This window comes from Thermobia domestica, chromosome 13, assembly GCF_964235325.1.
Source record: "Thermobia domestica chromosome 13, izTheDome1.hap1.1, whole genome shotgun sequence".
Lineage (NCBI taxonomy): Eukaryota > Metazoa > Arthropoda > Insecta > Zygentoma > Lepismatidae > Thermobia > Thermobia domestica.
Window position 1 is genome coordinate 190563552 of NC_137466.1, and position 19633 is coordinate 190583184.

General features: G+C 33.4%; 1 protein-coding gene across 3 annotated transcripts in view; it reads right to left on the reverse strand.

Annotated features, from left to right (window-relative positions):
- LOC145668879 (transmembrane protein 198) overlaps positions 1–19633 on the reverse strand; it is a 335961-nt gene that overhangs the window by 19185 nt on the left and 297143 nt on the right. For 2 of the 3 annotated variants that reach the window (XM_081737137.1, XM_081737138.1), the window contains exons 8-9: positions 13736–14188; positions 7346–7479 (exon numbers count right to left, since the gene is read on the reverse strand). In XM_081737137.1, coding sequence (XP_081593263.1) covers positions 7346–7479; positions 13736–14188 — 587 coding nt within the window. Of the gene's footprint in view, positions 1–7251; positions 7480–13735; positions 14189–19633 lie in introns of all 3 variants that reach the window. The other variant, XR_014128114.1, reaches the window with a different exon arrangement.

Here is a 19633-nt window from a genome sequence, read left to right on the forward strand (position 1 = left end):
TGTAATAAAAAATAAGTTTTCAGGAAATTATACATACATTTCAATATATACTTTACAAAAACTACACTTAATGTACAATGTAGAGTAAAAAGAATACCCAGAAAAAAACCAAGAGAGATAGGAAAGTAATCTTCTTTAAGTTTGGAATTAAGTATACAATATAAACAATTTGCTTTGTAATACAATTAGGAAGAAAATTTCGTCATGATTTTTGTAAATTTAAAAGAAACAAAAGAAGATTTGAATTTCTACACAAAGTAGTTATTTGATTTAAAATCAACTAATAAAGTCGTTAACATTACATATATATTCCTTTACACGTATGTAGAGAGAAATTACTCAACTTCCAGCACCGTTATTTGTATCATGTGTCCAATTTAGATAGATGGCTTGTTTTCAGAACAATTGTAACGGAATTATCATGTGCGTTAGCCAGCAAAATCGTTTCCAACAGGGCAGACATAAAGCCATAATATTCTTTAGCCTCTGACAATAGAGTAGAGAATATGAAGAAATACTTTGCAACGCCCCCGATATGAAAGTACTCATTTGTTAGCTATGGTAATCAACATTATTATTGTAAAGTGTAGTCAAATAAAATCAAGCGACTTCTTTCTATCAAATTGTACCAAAAATCCTTTTATCAGGTTTCGCCTTCATTCACGGAGGAAGTCATAGGCATATGTAGCAAAATGGCATACGTAATAAGACGCCAATAATATGGAACTGAAGAAAACTATAAACATATATATATATATATTTCGAAGAAAGTAAGGGAGTAACCACCAGATGTTAGATGAAGCTATGTCGCTGTATACAGTCCAGAAGACACTGAACACTTTTCCTGATATAATTCCTTAACTTTATCCCCAGTAAAAATTTCTCTCTCTTATTTTTATAAAATAGACGGGTCTTAATTATATATGTCCACATTTTTATTTAGTTTGATTACAGTTATCATGTACTGATTCCAGTGTTATTTGATTCTTTCTTCAAAAGTCAGTATCTTTCGAGCACTCGATTGAGTCCCTTGAGAACAGTGAAATACTATAGTGGTTCAATCACATTACTTGTTTTATCTTTATCTTTTTAAACGATCTCACAAGCGCGATATCTTATATAGCGATCTTGGAGTGAACACATGACTATTATCATAGCTTCAGAAGAGTAACATGAAAAAAATACGGCTGTAACAGGATTAAGCACCTGCACATTTCGAATTTTCCTATCATTATTAATTCGCTGGATTGGCCACGGTAACTTAACGCCACCTGTCCCGTTCTCATGACCACTTTATACAATTCTTCGCTGGAATTATGAAAGAAAAAATATGTGTGTTATTGTACCACAACTGTGTAACCCTGTGGAAACGATAAACTTTGCTTTCAGAACGTAATTACCTGAAAGTTATAGAAAAGAGTAACACGCGTGGAATATGTACATACTTCTGTTGGTAACTGTGCAAAAAAATATGTTTGTACATAAAGATGTGAAATTTATAAAGATATAATGATAATATAGCGTATTTATTATATTACATTCCGCAGGCAGTATCTGCCAAAACAGTACCGTATATCAAGCTACAGGAATGAGCGATTTTTCGTTATCTATACTTCTCATATTAGAATTACAAATTCCAAACTTAAACAGATAAGTAATAGAAAATTTAACAGATGCTTGATTTTAAAATATATACAATAATTGAAGGCCTTGGGGGGAAAAAACATGGCAAGTGCCAAATAATGCAAGTTTCGCTATAAATGTCTAAATTACTTCACATGTCACAGCAAATGTAACTTACATACATCCTTAGGAACACAAGACCTCCATCCAAGGTCTGGCTTTTTGACAATACCTAAACCTACGAGTGTCTTGCACCAAAAGGGATATTAATTGACCTGTACAAGTGAATACCTGTTTGATAAAGTCATAATTACTCGGTTCTCGTGTTTGTATCCCTAAATCTAAGAAAAGAACACGAAATTATATAAAGAGTAATTTTGGCATGTTCAGGAATTTTAGGAAGTTCATATTTTTCCGAAAATATAGGCTTCTAACGTTTCGAATGCAGAAATTGCATTCATCTTGAGAGATTTGATGAAGAGTCTGGAGACATGTGGGCAATATATATATATATATGGTGACTATGTAGAGGCGGATCTATGAATGGGAATTTGTGATTGGCTGAAGAAAGCCTTCCCTCCTGATTGGCTGTTGTTTGTTACGATAATTGCCTTTGTTGAATGCCTGTTATTTATTCTTGAAAAGAACCGACCAGATAGGACTGAGTTCAAACCCATTGTCTGCAGTAGCGTAGCGTTAAGTTTCGCAATGGGTAGACAGTATATATATATATATATATATATACAGAAAGAGAGAAAGTTCAGTGCTCCACGATTATGCTCCGAGACTAAGGCAAATGGTGATCAGTTGGATGATAGTGGTGGAGTGACGACAGTGGGAGAGAATCTCGAGGAAATCTACGCACACAGTGTTTGTCCCGTATAAAACCAACTTGGTGGAATTTGGAATCTAACCAGGGACCCTACGCGTCAGATGTGACTGCTCTACCACTGAGCTACCGATGCATCTCTTTAAATACTTGTTACAAAAAGTTCTCATTTACATTATCCCATAATACCAATAGCTTTAGACTTTTCGATTTAACCCGATCATTTTCTTTATTTATTTTCAAATTATTTGCAGTTTAAAACCTCATATCACTATTGAGATAGTTTGACGTCTCTTGTAACCGGAAATCCACATGTTTATACTCCACATATATCCAAATATATGAAAATTATCAACTATATAATCTATTATTTGAGGCCGCGGTGGCTCAGAGTTGCATGGGGTCTTTGGTTCCATTCCAGTTCGCGCCAAGTGAATTTTGTGATGGACAAACACCGTGTGTGGGGTTTTCTTGGGGTTCTGCCGTTTCCTCCTACTTTCTTCATTCATTTCTCACTATCACCGTCTCCTTTAGCTCAGCCGACATAACCGTGGGACGTAAATCTCAAAGATTTCATTTCATTTTTAATCTATTATTAGAAAGAGCAGACACATGGTGCAAAATATCGCATCGGTATCCAGAACCTAATAAAATTCTGAGTTTAAGGTTTTTACTTCCTGATGAAAACCTCTGAGTGAATAAAATTATAGGAGCTCTGTTTTAATAATAATTTCCGAAAGGAACATTTTCAATGTAACAATTTTTACATTTTCATATATATATGTGAAACTCCTAACAAAATTTCGTTAGAAACTAATTTTCGCGAGATTGCACTACTATATATAATATACAGAAAACTAATTTCGATAAACACATTCCTTAACGATTAAATTAAACCAGTATATCGATATAAATTTATTCTGACAAATCTCGGTATATACACTAAATACATTAAATTGAATTAATAATTTAGTTTTATGTATAATTTTCCGATTAGATTTGCACGATTCCTGTTTCAAAAAGTAAACTCATAAATTGGTTATTTTTAAAGTTAATACAAATTTTTATATGAGAGCTTACACATGCCATTTAATAACAACTGGTGCCGTAAATCTATTTCCAATCATTTGATTTGCACATAATAAATTACTAACTCAGACAGACCCAAATAAAAATTTACCTAACGATTTTAAAACCAACAATAAAATAGCAGACTACAAAATCTCCTGCCCTTGCTTTTGTCTTTCCCAGTGTTGATACACTCTGGTATTGCGATTAAACTGAAGCTGAACCTAGATCGTGAAAGATTTATATGAGTTTCTGTATGCATAAAACTTTCTTAAGGTAGTTATTAATTTAAGTTTTTATTTCCTTCTATTTCTTAATAATTTTCCTTGAAATATCACTGAATATCTAAAAGGAAGAATGAAAACTATACTGGATTTAAAATGGTATCATTTCGCTGAATATGGTATCACTGCTACTGAGACATTTTGCCCGATGTCTCTTTGCTAGGTTGTTTCAGCGAGTGACAAGCCTACAGCCACATGCGCGCGCCGCTTTCTCAAGTGTATTGTTTCAGGCGCGTTGAGACATATTTCTTGTTGTCTCTCTGCAGCCTGTTTGACGGAGATAGAACTTTTTTTCCCGAATTTTGAAAAGTACAATTATTTAGAAAGACTCTACTACTATTCTTATTAACCAAGCTATCGCTGGCCCTAGTATTTCTATATTTTTCTTCAACATGAAATGTATATTTGTCCTTATTAGTAAGGAAATTCTCAAGCTATGTTCTTTTAATTTGAAAGGGTAAACAGTGTCTCAATGTCTCATAGCACTCTACGCTACTGATTGTCTGTATTGAGATTGTTGCTTTAGTGAGAGATGGCTATGGCTTCCCTGATTATTTTGTTCCAAAAATCGCTGCATTCGCTTGCTATGGTGGAATTTGTAAAATTGACTGTGTTCCAACTCTAAGATATGCTCTGCTAGTCCTGACTTTTCGGATTGTTGAAGTCTGATGTAGCTGTTGTGTCAATTTCATCGTTGTTCTATGAAACGTCAAGTTTGCGCTATGTATGATCTGCCACATTCACAAGATATACGATATACACCAGGAGTGTGGAGGTGCAGGTTATTCTTCAGGATCTGCTCAAGAGTCTGCCCGCATAAGGAGCCCTACGTCTGATGTCTATTGTCAGTGCCATAGGGGACTCAACGTATCGCTTCACAAAGTACCTCACGTCAACTTTAAATATGTTAATTGGAAACTATGAACATCGCACTAAAAACTCCTCTGATTTTATTAAGATCCTGAAGAACCTCAAAGTGAATTCAAACGACCTCCTGGTTAGTTTCAACGTAGTTCCTCTATTTACAAGAGAGCTTCTGTCAAGGGTCAACTGATACGAAATCATTTCAGCCCAGAACTAACTGACCTGTTTCATCACACACTGGCATCCATGTGCTTTTTGTATGATGGATGTTACTATGAGCAAACGGATAGAGTAGACATGGGGTCTCCTTTCTCTCCTGCCATTGCAAACATCTACATGGAATGTTTTGAACATGGAGCTATTGACGCAGCGGTTCTTAAGCCTTTCTGTTTCTTTAGATACGTTGATAGTACTATTGCTATCTGACCATATGAGCCTGAAACACTACAGGATTTTCTGAAATATCTCAATAGTTGCCACTTTCAGATGAAAATCCCCATTGAATTAGAATAGAATGGATGCTTTTTTCCCTGGTATTCTTGGTCATCGTAAACCTGGAGGAACATTAGGACACAGCGTATATAGGAAGCCGACACACTTTGACATTTTACCTCAATACAAGCAGCTGTAATCCTAAAACAGACGTCTTACAGTGTTAAACACTTTGGTCCACACCAGTTTCCGTAACTGACCAGGAACGTTTACAAGAGGAATTTAATCATCTTCGTTCGACGCTACAAGAAAATGGCTACTGTCTTACAAATGTTAACATGGCCATAAAAAGGGCCGTTACTTCCTAACATAAAGTAATCAAAAAAGTAATAACTGAGAATTATCTGTCCACTACTGTAGTGCCTTTCATCGGCTACACTTCTAGCAAACTCAGCAGAATTTTTGCCAAAGAGTTATTCACAAACCTCAAGGCAATATCAGATGTTACTTAAACCAGTGAAGGAAACATATATTTGCGCACTCTTCAAGTATATCGTATATCCAATGAATGTGGTAGATCATACATAAGGCAAACTGGACATACCATAGAACAACGATGCAAAGAACGCAAGAGCTACATCAGACTTCAACAACCCGAAAAGTCAAAATTAGAAGAGCATAGCTTAGAGCTGGAACACAGAGTCAATTTTACAAATACCATCATAGTAGTCAAATGCAGCAATTTTTAAAGCAGAATAATAAAGGAAACTATAGCCATCTCACATGAAAGCAACAATCACAATAGAGAAAATGGATTTGAACTCAGTCCTATCTGATTGTCCCTCAGGAACAAAGAAACAAGTGTTCAACAAAAGCACTTCTCATAACCATCAACAGCCAATCATGAGGAAGCATTTCCCTCAGCCAATTACAGGTCCCCATTCATAGCTTCGGCTCCACATAGTTATGCCCACATATCTTCGCTCTCTTCATCACAATTCCTAAAGATGAATGCAATGTTTGCATTTGAAGTGTGGAAAGTCGATATTTTCAGCTGGCTGGTAGTCCATATTCCACTTGAAGATGGGGAGATTAGTTGTAGACCATGGAGCATGGAAGCTTCTCAGCTGCAGAAGTGATTTGCCAATAATGGCCGAATACCTATGATAATGATGAGCTCATCATACGAATACTTTCGAACAAGATATGCTAATTTACTGAAATTTAACTGTGAAATTTTCTATAATTTTGTTTCAACTCCAGCCCAGTTTCTGTTATCTGTTTTTAATGATTGTATGTGTGCGTGCGTATACAAGAAGATTCAAACGTCTCTTTCCATTGCAATTCGGAGCTGAGCAAAACTCGGATTGTGAAAATGTATATGCTTATTTTCAAAAATATGTTTTAAATACAGAAATGGATGTATCAATGTCCCTGGAATCTCGTATATGCTCCTTGTTCCGAATTTTGTTATTCCTTGTACCGTTACACTTACAGGTAACTTCGTACTTTGAATACTGGTTGTAAGTACATGAGTATTATTTAAAGAAACTGTGAGATGTTTCTTTGTTCTTGGAATATTCTCAAAAAAAATTTTAAAAAAAGTGAAAATAAGGAACGAGGAGGAAATGATTAATTAACATTCTCATACAAATCAAAGTTACGTAACATTCTATCTAGCATCTATTTCTGATTCAGATAAGAATATAACAGTATTCCTGGGCATTAAAAAAAAAAAAAAAAATTACGAAGATCTCAATAATGACAGAAAAAGTCTCTTACCACATTTTCCGATCCCCAAGCCCTTCAATTGACACATAAACACATTATTTACATTAAAATACAGCAACAAAGCATGCAAATATAGTACACCACTGCAAAGCACGCGCACATATATGTATAAATCTAATATACATATATACAGTCATACACACAGACAAACATGTACAGACGTAGACAATTAGGTTGGTGATCCTCAAGCCTCAGAAGAATTGAGGCTTGAAGGTAGTGCAAGGCACGAAAACATGAAAAGAACTGGCAGCAGTAAGGTACAGACGCCGACAGAAGAGAATTTCCATGCAAACTGAAGAAGAAGTAAAGAAAGCAGTGGTGTAACTGTGAGTAGGAGAAAGCACTGGGTCACTTTCATACCTTGCCCTGAAGCCTGAAAAGCAGGGGGAGGTGCTTTTGTACATCAGCCACACACCTAATCTCTAATGTACTTATTAGAGATAGGCATATTCACCTGGCTTATTACGTCACCGTGGGCAGTTCGCACTTGATACAAATACCGGTATTTTTTCTGGCGGGCTTCGGCTCTCTGCTCTCGTGTTCGTATCCGATGAAGATTCACGTTTCTCGTCTTTTTAGATGGAATGACTGCAATAGACATTAAAACAGGTTAAGCAAGAAGTTATGTAACTTTCTTTTGACACAGTTCATATAACTATAATTCAAATATGAGTATGCTTTTTTTTTTTTTTTTTTTTTTTTTTTAACTGTAGTAGCTGTCTGCTAGAAATTCATATTATAAGAGATCTTCCAAGACTTATTACAACTTTTAAAATAATGGAAAAATTAGACTAATATAAAAAGTTAAATCTTGTATTTAGAAGTTACTGTGAAATAAAATAGTTAAAATCATTTATTAATACGCAGATTGACTGCTTGTCAATTATGAGAGAATAAAATGGACGGTGACATTACACAATGACAAACAATATATTGACTAAAAACCTTCTTAGTATTAAAGTTAAAAAAAAAAAAAAATGCGTAACAGCTCGTTTGAGGGCCTGAGCCGCTCCAACGCCATCTGTCAGCGACCGGCTGAATTATGTCCAGCCTAGCGACGAGCACGTGGTTAGCGCGCTGCGTCACCCTATCACTAACCGGTATCATTCACGTGACTCCCCAGTTTGCTTCACGACGCCGAAAATTGGGAAGCACTGGCCGGAAATCGAACCCGGGACCACGTGCGCGTGAGTCCAACGCTCTAATCACTAGATTACGGTGTCCCCCTTAGTATTAGGTTACTATCAATAATAAATTTTGACTTTTTTTTTGCTTTTCCATTATTTTAAAAAATTGTAAAACAAATAAATAAAAATGTAATCCACAGAGAGTATTTTACATCCAAAAATATTGAAATAATTCAATATCATTATACTTAACTGTAATTTACAACTAAAATCTCATACTATTACCATCAACTTTAAATGCTGTATTTTTGTACGGCAAATAAATAATTTATAAAAATAATGGATTTCTTATCACATAATAATATAAATGAATGCATTTGAAAGTACACTGAAATAAATTCATCGGTATATCACAAAGGTGCTAAGAGATTACATATTTCAAACCATTTTTAACTCGTTTTGAGTTATGTTATAGCTTAGGTTATTACAGTTGATATCTTATAATAAAACCAAAAAACTTTTCAAAGCTATATGAAATCAGCGAAGAGAAAAAAAATTAACAATAATAAATTTAACAACCATCCATATCTTGTTGAAAGGCCATATTCCCAGAGCTGTAGATAGGAGAGTATAGTATTCTGGTTTGAAATAAGGATATCAATACCATCTAAACCAAAACTGCAGATTTGGCCGAAATTGACTTACTAACAGCAGGCACATCGTATGACAATGGGGGCATTAACTGAAAAAAGCTGAAAGCTGTGACGTTATCATAGGTATAAGACTTACCGTATCCGTAAGTTTGTGACTTTTAGGTAAACGGAAAATTGTGATTTTTCTCAAAACTAGTTTTTCAGCAGATTTTTTTTTTTTTTTTTTTTTTGACGACTTAATGAATTGATTTGGTTCAGTAAGAATACAACATTTTTCAAACATGTAATTGGACATTTTTTTTTAACATGATAGACTGTACATTATATATAGGCCTATACACCTTGCAACATTATATATATATAGTTGGAACAAAGGAATTCCGAAACAGGCATGGAAAATGAATTACAAACCAGAAAGTAGTGAAAACATGGTTATACACGACTAAACATGTACGCTGTAAGTACTTCGATAATTGTTCATCAAATAGACATGAGAAGAAACGAGACACAAAGAAACACAAATTCTTCATCAAATGGACATGGGAAGAAGCAAGGCAAAACGAAACACGAATTCCTTACCAAATAGATATGGGAAGAAGTAGGGCGAAAAGAAATATAAGCTCTTCATCAGAGGACATGGGAAAATGTAAGGCAAAGAGAAACACAAATTCTTAATCAAATAAGCGTAGGTAGAGGTAGAGCTCCCTCGTGGCTAAGTGATTAGCGTATGCATCTTTGGCGTGAGAGACTCGGGTTCTATTCCCAGTAGGAGTTCATGTGGTTCGGATCCCAAGTTAAGCTGTAGGTCCATGTCTCATATAGTCTCGCAGCTGAACGGGACCCTAAATTAAATTCAAATCAAATCAAATCTAGCTAGAGGTAGGGCAGAAAGAAACATAAATTCTTCATCAAATAAGCATAGCTACAGGTAGGGCAGAAAGAAACATAAATTCATCAAATAGACATGGGAAGAAGTATAGCAAAGACAAACACAAATAGACATATAAACAAATAGGGCAAAAAGAAACATAAATTCTTCATCAAATAGACATGGGAAGAAGTAGGGAAAAAAAATTCTTCATCAAATAGACATGGTAATAAGTCAGACAAAAATAAATAAAGAACAGAGCTATGTTCAAAGATAGTACCGGCAATGTGGATGCTTCATAGTTACTTCTCTGTTGTTGAATTTTTCATTTTTTTCTTATTTTTCACCTTTTGCTTCACCACATCTGATGAAGCATTTAGCGAAAGAAATAGGGCAAAGAAACTTTTCTTTTAGTTTGTACTTTTTAGTGTGCATATTATTTTACTATTTTCTGGTAAGTAATCCATTTTCTATTCTCGTTACGGGACTTGTTTGTTACAACAATATATATATATATGCACAATAACTGAGTTGGTGTATAAACTTCCTCACTATTCACCGCATAATAATATAAAGTTTACTCTATACAGTAACGATAATAAATCTACTAAAATCTATATAAAACATACTTCTTTTGTGGATACAGTGTCCAAGTTAAAAATCATAGCGTTTGTCTTTTTTTTTTTTTTTTTTTTTTTTTTTTTAACGTTGTGAAATTCTTACCTTTACACAAAATGCAAATTATCTTATTTAATATCATGGTAACAATATCAGAAATATTGAGAACTTTTCATATACAGTCATATTAAAACACGACTGCCATCTATTTATTTAGAATCATCTGTTTATGCGTATAACTATCTTAAACTATAAGCAGATATACGATTTTTTTTTTTAAATCTCTGTCCTTCCCTGTTGTTCTATTGGAAGCCGAAGCATTTCATTACTGTCTACCCGTTGAAGGTAACCGTATTATTGCTTGACGAATTTATGCTAGGAATATAAAAATCCTTTTGTGGATTTCGATGGCACATTATAGGTGAGTGTTAGTGCCAGGTAGTATCTGTGTTACAATACATAGAACTGTTTATTGTTTTCTGCGTCACAAGATTCTGTAGCCTAATGAAGCCAAACATCTACTAAAAATTTACAAGTACAGAACAGATTTTATCGTATCGGATAACACGTTTTCATGTTCATATGTTTTGTGCTAGGCCAGAGACATTAGGCGGGAGAAAGCTTTCAGCACCGAACATTTGAATTTTGGTCACTGAAACTCAACATGATATGCTTGGTAGACTAAAAGGGAAACAAATAATAAATGCAAACATGCGATAATGGAATAGTTAGTGAAATGCTGAGAAACAGGTGTCAACCAAGAAAAGTTAAGTCTGTTATATGGACCAATGAAAATATAACTGTCAAACTGTAATTTTCATTCATAAATTTAAAATATTTATTACATTGTATAGATTTAATTTCTACGATAATATTTTCTACCCGAAAAGTAATTAAATAAGTATTTGTAAATAAATTAAAATAATGTTGTCCAATAATAATATTATATTATTTTTGAATCTATAGAAGTATTTGATATTATAATCAAGTAATCCACTTTCCTTTTTCTTTTCTTTTTATTTATTTATTTATTTATTTTTTAGAAGGAACTGAAAATAATTAACTTTCTCTAAGACATTCATAGCAACCTCGGGAATTCTAGTAAATATTTTTATCTTTCTTGTATTCTTGTTAAAGATTAACAACACAAAGAAAAAGTGGGTTAATATTGAGAAAATTAAATAGTAAAGAATTCACCAGGGGAAGAAGGAATCATTGTGTCATGATACCTCATCTTCATTAAAAATAAGAACTGGCCAAAGCAAAACACTTAATAAATAACTGTGTTACAATTTCGGTAATGTATTATTAGATCTTCATCTGACACGTTATGGAATAAAACCTAGATGCTATAGTTTATATATATATATATATATATATATATATATAAGAAAATGAGAGAATTTTCTTTCATTTTTTCACTTAGCTGTGATCCAGTCAAAAGCTTGCCCATTCCTTTCCCTCTAGCTTTTTTGACTCTTGTTTACAGCCCGGATCACAGCTAATTACAAAGGAAGAACAACTACAAAAACGTTTAGAAGGTAAAACAAATAAAAAAAACTCCTCACAGAACTTATATCTATAACTTTTACTATCATAGATAAGGTATCATCTGAATTTCATTCATTCTAGCTTTGGAACTACGTTGCCTTAATCAAAAACAAAATCTTACCAAAACACTTTTAAAATTGGGTTACAGTTTCGGCAAAATGTTATTGTCTTCATCAGATATATAAGCTGTAGCATCTAAATTTTATTTCGTAATGTGTCTGCTGAAGGCCAAACTGTAACACAATTAGTTATTAAAAGTGTTTTGCTTTGGTCAAATCTTATTTTTAAATAAGATAACACAGTTCCAAAACCAGAGTGAATGGCATTCAAAGGATACCTTATCTATGATAGTACAAGTTACACATATCAGTTCTCTGAAGAGTTATTTTCTGTTTTACCTTATAAACGTTTTTGTATTGTTTCTGCCTCTTAAATTAGCTATAATCCAGGTTTTAAAGAAGAGTCGAAAGCTCGAGGAAAGGGAGTGGAGGAGCTTTGCAGGAAATACAACCTCCCTCTTCCCAGGATTGAATTACCTTCATATGAATACATAACGTTTTTTCGAATTTCATAGTGAAATTATCTTAATTGTAACACACAAATTATCTTAATTGTGTTCCCTGTAACTCGAGAGTATAATTACCTATTTATAGATGTTTTGCAGCATTTTCTTGGCCGAATGAGATTAAATTACTTTTTTTATTTTTTTATTATTATTATTATTTTTTTTTTATATAGAATTCTATCCGCCTGCAATTATTCCAACTTCGGTCATTATATAAAGCGTTTGACCCAAATTATATCAGAGGCAGCAAACCTTAATTTAATCTATATTGTTGTTCGTGTTTCTATGAAAGCCTAAAATCGATACATTCTGACTATATTCTTTCAGAAAATACAAATATATTTGAACTCTGCAGTTAAAGAAATGCTTGAATTATATATGCGGTGTTGTTTTGTTTACCGCTGGCCTTAGTTCCATTTGCATTCATGCATCTAAATCAGCTTGACAAAGAACAGTATTCAAAAGACTTTTTGATGGCTGTTCAAAGGGTTTTCTTCGCAAGTCATCTGTATCTGTCCATGAAATTAGTTCGTTGTCTACACGCTTCGTTAGTCAGACATCTTCATTACCATTACCTTCAGATCTTGTTTAATGAAGCAGAGGGAGCACAAGGATGTACACTATTGGAAATATAGCGTTCTCTCTGTCCATTCAAGTACGCTTGAACTTCCATATTAACATACTGCTTTTACAGTTCAAATTGGTAAAGTAAAATCTTGACATTTTGTTAATATTTAAAGTAACGTTGTTTTTCGTAGATAATGTCTGTAAAGTTATATTCTATTGATTTTAACTTAAGTTTGTTTTATTTATTTAATTATGTATTTATTATTTTTTGAAGTTTTGAGTAAACACACACACAAAGTGAATCAAACTAAGAACTAAAATGTTTAGTTCAAGGTCATTGAGGTCAGTACGAGAAAGTAAAGGGCCTATAACTATACTTTGGGGTACACTTCCTTGCAAATGGTATTTCCGTATTGTTTTATTAATATATAAATCTTGTTATTTCAAGGAGCAATTGGACAATTTACAGTATATATATAATTTTACACATATCGACGAATAATATGAACGAAACGACATTCCATCGCTTCATCCGATCTAATACTTTATGGATAATGAAATCATCATCTAATGATCTTATAATTGAAACAGCATGTCATTTGCAGGTAGTTTTGCGAAGAAACCATTATTTAAGTTAGAGCGTAACTATGTTATTGTCAGTACTAATCATATTAAATCAACATATTTATCTATTTTCACAATCACATTTCATTTTATTAAGACATTTAGAAATAATGTGCTTTTAGCATTACACCTTACACACATGGCTGACTTAGATGACACCATTAATATATTTTGAACACATATTATAATGCTTACTTAACAGTACCCAGGTTTGATGTAACACTAGTATTAGACGTAGGTATAACGTTGTTTTCAGAGTCCTTATACTTACACTCTTGATGGTATATTCCTCTACCGGTTACCACCCATTGCGTAATCATTCCTACCACAATCATAAAGGGCCACACTGACAATATAAGCCAACTAAACCAACACGGCAGCTGACTTTTCTTCAGAGCCACATGGTCCCAGATCCAATACACCATGATAAACTTTTCTATGAAATAGTCCATTGACGCAGCCATTATGGCACCACCATACATACTCGTTCCAAGGATCGTTAATCCTTTTTGCCAGTACAAATTAAGAACAGCGAATAGGAGTCCACCGCCAAGAAGAATTCCTGCCGTCATCCAGACGTTAGGTGGATGGTAGAAGTGTTCCATGACCATTAAGGAGATGATGCCAGAGAAAAGACCGGTGTGAAACCCTGTCATGAAAAGGCCAACATACTGCACTAACATCGTAATGAGTCCAAACAAAATGCCAGCACCTAATGCTACACCTGTAGAGAGAGGGAGAAAGGAAAACAACGTTAATCCGTAATCCAAAACAAAATAAATTGTAATACAAAGGAATTTACATTTCATAGATTTAATCAGGCACATAGTGTTTAAAAATAAAATATCATTGTGACAATTAATTGTGAGGCTTTTACAACTTTTTCTTAAAGTAGTATTTTGTTCAATGAAGAGACAAAGATATTGTCCCGTTATCTATATACTGTATGTAAAAATGAAAGTGACTATGTTTATTACTTAATAACTCTTGAACCACCCGACCGGTCTCGATCAAATTTTCAACATAGATGAGGTTCAGGATTGGAATGTTTTTTATCATTTCACTTTTACGGTGCAACTTAGGGGAAGGGAGGAGAGAGATTTATAAAAATGATTGAAAATGACCGATATTAGTGTCAAATCCATAGTTTTCGGGGTCGTTGAGATGAACAGTGACACTTCTGATGCCGTTTAAATCCAAATTCAGCTCCCATTAATACTCCTCATTAAAAATAATTGAAAACGAGAGGTTCCTAAGTGATTGGTGACAGTCTTAGTGCCGTTTATGTCCAAAATGAAAGATATTCTTCTCGTGCGAAGAAGGAGTATTCTGTTGGTAAATGATAATACGGAACAAATTTAAAAGTGACTGCAAAAGGTTTTATAGGATTCAATATACTGTAATTGTAAATAGAAATTTAAATATTTATTATGCTTCATTGTCTAGATGCGGCGTAAGCTAACTTCGTATTGAATATGACTTAAACATCTGTAAACAAGAGTAGGAAAGTTGACACAAAATGTAGTAAATGGCACATTCTAAATGAAAGGATAGCATTATAAGATAATGAAATTCCTTTAGTAGACCTATTACAAAATTATTTTTCAAATTTCATTACTCAGTCCATTAATTCATTATCTTTCAACACTATGGAAGTAACATTTTTAAAACAATTTATTATGAATTTAAATGTAGTGAAAAATCAAAGAAGGAATACATACGAAGTACTAACCATTATCAATATAATTTAAAATTAGTAAATAGTTTCGCCAATTAACTTAAAATGTAAATTTTGATTTTATATTAGAGTCCGCCAGTAAAATGTATACACTCTTTGTCATGTTGTATTAGGATACTGGCAATTTTTCTGAAATTTAAGTATGTTGTAGTATGTTTTTTCGCCAACAGATGTTAGCATTGTCAATTGTTTTCAGTTAAAATTATATTGTAGTAGTTTTCGCTCAACAGATGTCGTTACTGTCAGCACGGTTAGTGAGATAAGAAAATGGCAGGAGTATGCTTGACGTTCGAGCAGCGTAAGTACGTTTTGAAGTGTTTCATCAGATTTGGGAATGCCATCGAAGTGCAGCGTCAGTGGAGAGGGGAGTTTGGTACTAAATTACCAACCTGCCTAACAATCAAACGCATTGTTGACAAGTTTGAGGCGCATGGAACGATTGGCGATATGTGCATGCATCGGTCTCTATTGATACATTGACCGCAACAACCGCTCGTCGTTCTGTTAGGTGTTTGGCTGCCAAAGGCCAACAATTTGATCATCTAATGTAAACATATGCTTACCTGAAAGTTTGTAACACATGTTTGAACAATAATTAAAGGTAATTAAGAAATATGATATATTATTTTTTTTAAACATAGTGTATACATTTTTCTGGCGGACTCTGTATATCTAAATGTACATATATAATATAAAATCAAAATTTGACGTCTTTACTGAATTTTCAATGCAACACATTTATACTAACAAAGATAATGTATTAAAATACATGACATTGTTCTAAGCAAGCACATAAATCTTTCAAAGTTATCGAATACTGACGCAGTTTTTGTAGGAAAGAGTCGTTGTAGGTTGATAAGTTTGAATCTTTCAACTTGCTGACGTAATGGACTGCATCGATGCAAGATGATTTGGACCAAACTCAACGGCCTCCTACCTTGTTGCATAAAATAGAAGAATCAGCTGATGTTCTCTTCATCTCTGCCAACTACCAACTCATTTAACGATTTCACTTAAGTTTACTTTCCAAAAATTCTAGGTATGTTCTACTAATTCATACACCATAGCAAACTGGAATAAGCTGGTTATGAAATACTAATAAATAAATAATGTATTAAGAGTAAGATTGTTGAAAGGCGAATTTAGCGAATTTTGGGCACTCTCATGTTCTAGTGATTGACATTTTCTTCTGACTTCTAAAACAATTAATGAGACATTAATGGATACAGAAAAGAGGGCATGTAAGAGCACTGCATTACCAAACATTTTCTAGTGTATATGAACATGACAGACGTGTATTTGTATCCTCTAGATTCTGGGTCCCGTTCCATTTCAGTTCTGAATTGGCTAAATCCGGCCACGTTACGAAGTACTGTCTAAGGCAGTGGTTTCCAACCTAAGGGCGTGTTCCACTGGGGATGGCGTAAAGAATAAGCAAGTGGGCGGAGGCACTAAGAGAAGTAAATTGTGAAATTATGAATAAAGAACCATTTGAAATAAAAAGTTATAATTCAGCTTTGGAAAATTTGACAGACTCTACATGTTTGATATTTTATTTTTTTCTATTTCTGTTCAAGATCTTTAAGCTATTGAATACTAAATGATTATGCATAACAATTCTTGTATGCATCCTACCTAAAACAGACCTATTATACATATTAAAATCCGCCATTCCTTTCTTGGTCTTTCATTAGCAACTTTCAATAACAAGTCTAAAACTAAGTAAGTGCTGGGTAATTTATTTTCGTATTTTCAAAGTTTAAATAATAGAAATGCTACAGAACCTTTAAACATAAAACGTGATTGTAATATTGTATAGCTGTTAGCTGATAATCTAAGTTAGGTAGCAAAGCAAGTACTATACAGAGAGAGTTAATGGTCTTTGGACACCCTTTTAGTTTGAAACTTAAGAGGGATATGTGAAATCTGTGAATGGGAGATAGTAGTAGAAGGGGGTCACAACTTGTAGATTACATGGTGACTAAGCCGCCATCTTGAATACAAATGTCAAATGGGAAAGGGGTCATGTCGAATATCAATTAACATTAACATAAGCTCAGAAATCCAAAAGTATAATTGTTATTTCCACATCTTGTATGATTTGCAAGTTACTGACACTAAAAGTGAGAAATCTCATTGTTACTGACAGAATCTCTTATTGTTGCAGGTTATCTCAGATGTTTGTGACAAAGAAACAGAAGATAGAAAGCATCCTAATATTCGGGGAATGCAGTTCTAGAGACACTGCAGAAAACTACAACAGCGCACAGCATGGTGGCGTGAATAATCGTCAATTCTGAGAAATTAGCATTGTGGAAAATAGGACAAGTAGCAGGCGACCAAAGACTGTAACCAATGAGGAGGCGGTTCTAGCGTGAAAAGTCCTCCTCCCTCCCCAAAAAGAAAACACAGTATTCGTCGTTTTTTCACTGGGAATGGTATCAGCCAGTTCTCCATTGTCTCAGGGATGTTGCATACCAATCGCTGGCATCTTTATACGCTGCCCATGCAACATAAACTTTTTTAGTGTATCAAATGTTTTCGTGAACGAACACGACATGCAAATACCTATATTTGGCATATCAGCGTAAAGCATAATCGCTTTGAAAAATTGTGTTTGCAATACAAAACTTAAAGGGCTTCACCCTATTTTTAACGTTGAAAATTCTATTTCTCATTGTATACAATGAGAATTGGCGCTCCAAATACTTTTCCAAGATTAAGTCTACGGGCATCCAATTTTTCGGTGATTATTCCCCAATGGTATTTCCGATCGGAACATGCGACCACTTAAGACAGTCAGCGCGCGCTTTCGAATGGTTCATGCATCTCGGTGGAGCAGGGGGGCTATGACGCAAACTGCGTCATTGAAATATTGGGGGGGGGTAAAAATCTATATAAATATGTTTGAGGGGGTGTAAAATTAATCGAAAAGATTTTTTTCATGGATGAACACCTACGGATAGACAATTGGGGGGGGTGCGTCATGGACATAAGGGGGGGCACCACTGCGGTGGAGTATCCGGATAAACGAACGCCTAAGTCGAGTAAAGAGGAGCTTGGCTGCAATAATAATAATAATAATAATAATAATAATAATAATAATAATAATAATAATAATAATAATAATAATAATAATAATAATAATAATAATGTGCGATACAAAATCATTAACTTTGTAAAATAAGATGTCGAAACATTGATCAGATAGGAACCATAGTAGAAAGTAATGCTCTTGAATATAAATTCCGTAATTCCCACTCCTTTTTCCTTATTTTCCTTTTCTTTCTTTCTTTCTTTTTTCTTCAACTATATGGTAAAATATTATATACAACAGTGACGTCGTCAGAGTTTTAAAGGAGGCTTAAGAAGTTCACACAAAAGGAAATAAATTAAATTTCGGATATTACTGAAGCATATTTGCAAGTCCCGCCTGTTAAAAGCCGAAAAAAAAAAAAGGTACAGCTTCTAAGCTAAACAGCTAGCGTGTACACAAAATGGGAAAATGAACTCCCAATTGTGAAGATAAATAATTCTTATCTCAGAGAATATTTCTGAAGTGAAAATCACAAGATGAATTTCTAGCATGGGTAAAAGGCAGATATATGCATTATTATTATTATTATTATTATTATTATTATTATTATTATTATTATTATTATTATTATTATTATTGATTAACTTTTTGGGGACTTCAATCTCTATTAGAAAGAAGGAAATTTATTGATAAATACTTTATTCAAACGGTATTGGATAATAAATATAGTAGCGATTACTGCTTGGAAAATATAGAAATAAGAGTGCCGAGTTATAGTGTAAGAAGTCAGTCGACATTGGTAGCACTAAATTCAAAACGTGAAATATTGAGAAGAGTGGCAATATCTTATAACAATTTAAAATGAACATATGTTGGGAGAAACAATAGAACAATTTTTGCAAAAAATTAATCTGTTTTAACTTTATGACAAGAGACTTGATTTTATTGTTATTATGTACCTTCAGAATATCTTTAGTTATAACATTTTATTCAAAGAACCAATCTTTTATGTGGAAATATGATAATAAGTGATCAGGATTTTTTGCATACCGATTATCTAATTTTAAGCAAGGTTAACTCATTCTTTAAACGATAGTTAAATGAAGCACTTCTGCAAATGGTATATTGTGATATTGACTGTTTCTGTTTTAATCTTGTTTTATAATCAGCTTGAATCTTGTAATTTGAATATATTAATCTCCTGATAAGGGCCTTAACTTGCTCTAATATTTATTCTATTTATTCTATACTACAAATTTTCTTGTCTGTTTTAAATGATTGTATAATCGTTTTAACATAGTGTTGTATTTTTGCCAATGAGCTGTTCAAAGCATTGAAAATAAAATTATTATTATTATTATTATTATTATTATTATTATTATTATTATTATTAT